At 50.8% G+C, this 1,993-nt stretch overlaps 1 protein-coding gene across 1 annotated transcript in view; it reads left to right on the top strand.

Moving 5' to 3' along the window:
* Positions 774 to 1,993, top strand: part of LOC109823817 (branchpoint-bridging protein-like) — a 2,583-nt gene continuing 1,363 nt past the window's right edge. The window contains 3 exon segments of the mRNA XM_020390208.1: positions 774 to 1,316; positions 1,318 to 1,990; position 1,993. The exon segment at position 1,993 is cut by the window's right edge and continues 491 nt beyond it. Of these exon segments, the coding sequence (XP_020245797.1) occupies positions 786 to 1,316; positions 1,318 to 1,990; position 1,993 (1,205 nt within the window). The 5' untranslated portion in view covers positions 774 to 785.

Raw genomic sequence — 1,993 nt, forward strand, 5'->3', positions numbered from 1 at the left:
GTGAAATAACTTCCCCTTGATTCACCTTACTAGTTTCCCAAACAAGCTTTAGAAATTCCCTTCCCTTCCCTTAACTTAACTTCCCCTAGGTTCCCCTAACTTCCCTTCACCCCCTCCGAATCCAAACAAGCCCTTAGAAAATAATTGTGAGCTCAGGACAGCTAATCCAATTACGGCCCACGACATGTTAAAGGCCTAGAATGCCTCCATCGCCCAAGCCACCAGCGTGAAGCTTTAGATAAATACCAAATTGAGCCTGCTCCGGTCCAAAATCTCAATATTTTCGATCTAAAAAAGTCTCCTCCTGCCTCTGGCGTCTCTCGCTCTCCCTCTCTCTCTCTAGTTTCTCTCTCTAACATGGAGCAAGTCGCCGTCTCCTCGTCCTCTTCCCAAATCGAAACCCTAGCCCAAACCCTCGATCACCCCTGCTCCTTTAATGAAAATCAAGATCCCCAAACCTTGGACTCTTCCAACACCCCTCCTCCCCCTTCGGCTGAAACCCTAAAATCCCAATCCGAAACCCTAACCCGAGAAAAGCCCCTGATCTCGAGAAACCGAGCCGCCTCACGGACCCCACAGCGCGCCTGCGACCGCCGATGGCGTAACCGCGGCGAGGAGGAGACCACGCAGCCGCCGCCGCTTCGGCGCAGCCGGTGGACCGCAGCCGGAAAGCCGAAAACAACAGCAGCGCGGACCCAGCGCCCGCGCGGCCCGGAGGGCGCAAGAAGAAGTCACGTGGTGGGCTGACGACGCGCCGGAACGGTGTAGCAGTTTTGCCGAACTTCATGAAGGACTTCACGGCCGATCTGGACCCCGAGGTACAGAGCTTGAACGTTAGGCTTCTTGAAATTAGCCGCCTTTTGCAGTCTGGATTGCCCCTGGACGAGCGCCCTGAGGGTGCTCGATCCCCGTCGCCTGAACCTATTTACGATAACATGGGAATTAGGATCAATACTAGAGAGTTTCGAGCCCGAGAGAGGCTTAATAAGGAAAGGCAAGAGATTATATCTAAACTTATTAGTAAAAACCCAGCCTTTCGGCCTCCAGCTGATTATAGGCCTCCTAAGCTACATAAGAAGCTTTATATTCCGATGAAAGAGTACCCTGGTTACAATTTTATCGGATTGATCATCGGGCCGAGAGGGAACACTCAGAAGAGAATGGAGAAGGAGACTGGAGCTAAGATTGTGATTAGAGGAAAAGGGTCCATAAAAGAGGGAAGAATAGGGCAGAAGAGGGACTTGAAACCCGACCCCGCTGAGAACGAGGACTTGCATGTGTTGGTCGAGGCTGAGACTCAGGAGGCAGTGGATGCTGCTGCTGGCTGCTGGAATGGTGGAGAAATTGCTGCAGCCTGTGGATGAGGGTTTAAATGAGCACAAAAGGCAGCAGTTGAGGGAGCTGGCGGCGTTGAATGGGACTATTAGGGATGATGAGTTCTGTAGGCTGTGTGGTGAGCCCGGGCATAGGCAATTTGCATGTCCTGCTAGGACTTCAACCTTTAAGAGTGATGTTTTGTGTAAGATTTGCGGCGATGGTGGGCACCCAACCATTGATTGCCCGATGAAAGGAAGTGGAAAGAAAATGGATGATGAGTATCAGAACTTCCTTGCTGAGCTTGGAGGAGCTGCACCTGACTCTCAAACGAAGCTGAGCTCAGCATTGCCTCTAATGGGATCGGGTAGTACTGGCTCCAATCTTCCTTGGGCTGGAGGGAGTGGCATTGCTATTGGACAAGCTGGAGCAGCAAATGGAATCAAGAAGGAATACGATGAGACCAATCTGTACATTGGTTATCTTCCCCCTACTCTTGAAGACGATGGTCTCATAAGACTATTCTCAGCTTTTGGGGAGATTGTGATGGCTAAGGTTATCAAGGATAGGATCACTGGACTGAGCAAAGGGTATGGGTTTGTGAAGTACTCTGATGTCTCTCAGGCCAATAATGCTATTTCTAGTATGAATGGGTATCATCTTGAAGGGAGAGCTATAG

The sequence above is a fragment of the Asparagus officinalis genome, chromosome 9 (genome assembly GCF_001876935.1).
Source record: "Asparagus officinalis chromosome 9, Aspof.V1, whole genome shotgun sequence".
In the NCBI taxonomy this organism is placed as follows: Eukaryota; Viridiplantae; Streptophyta; class Magnoliopsida; order Asparagales; family Asparagaceae; genus Asparagus; species Asparagus officinalis.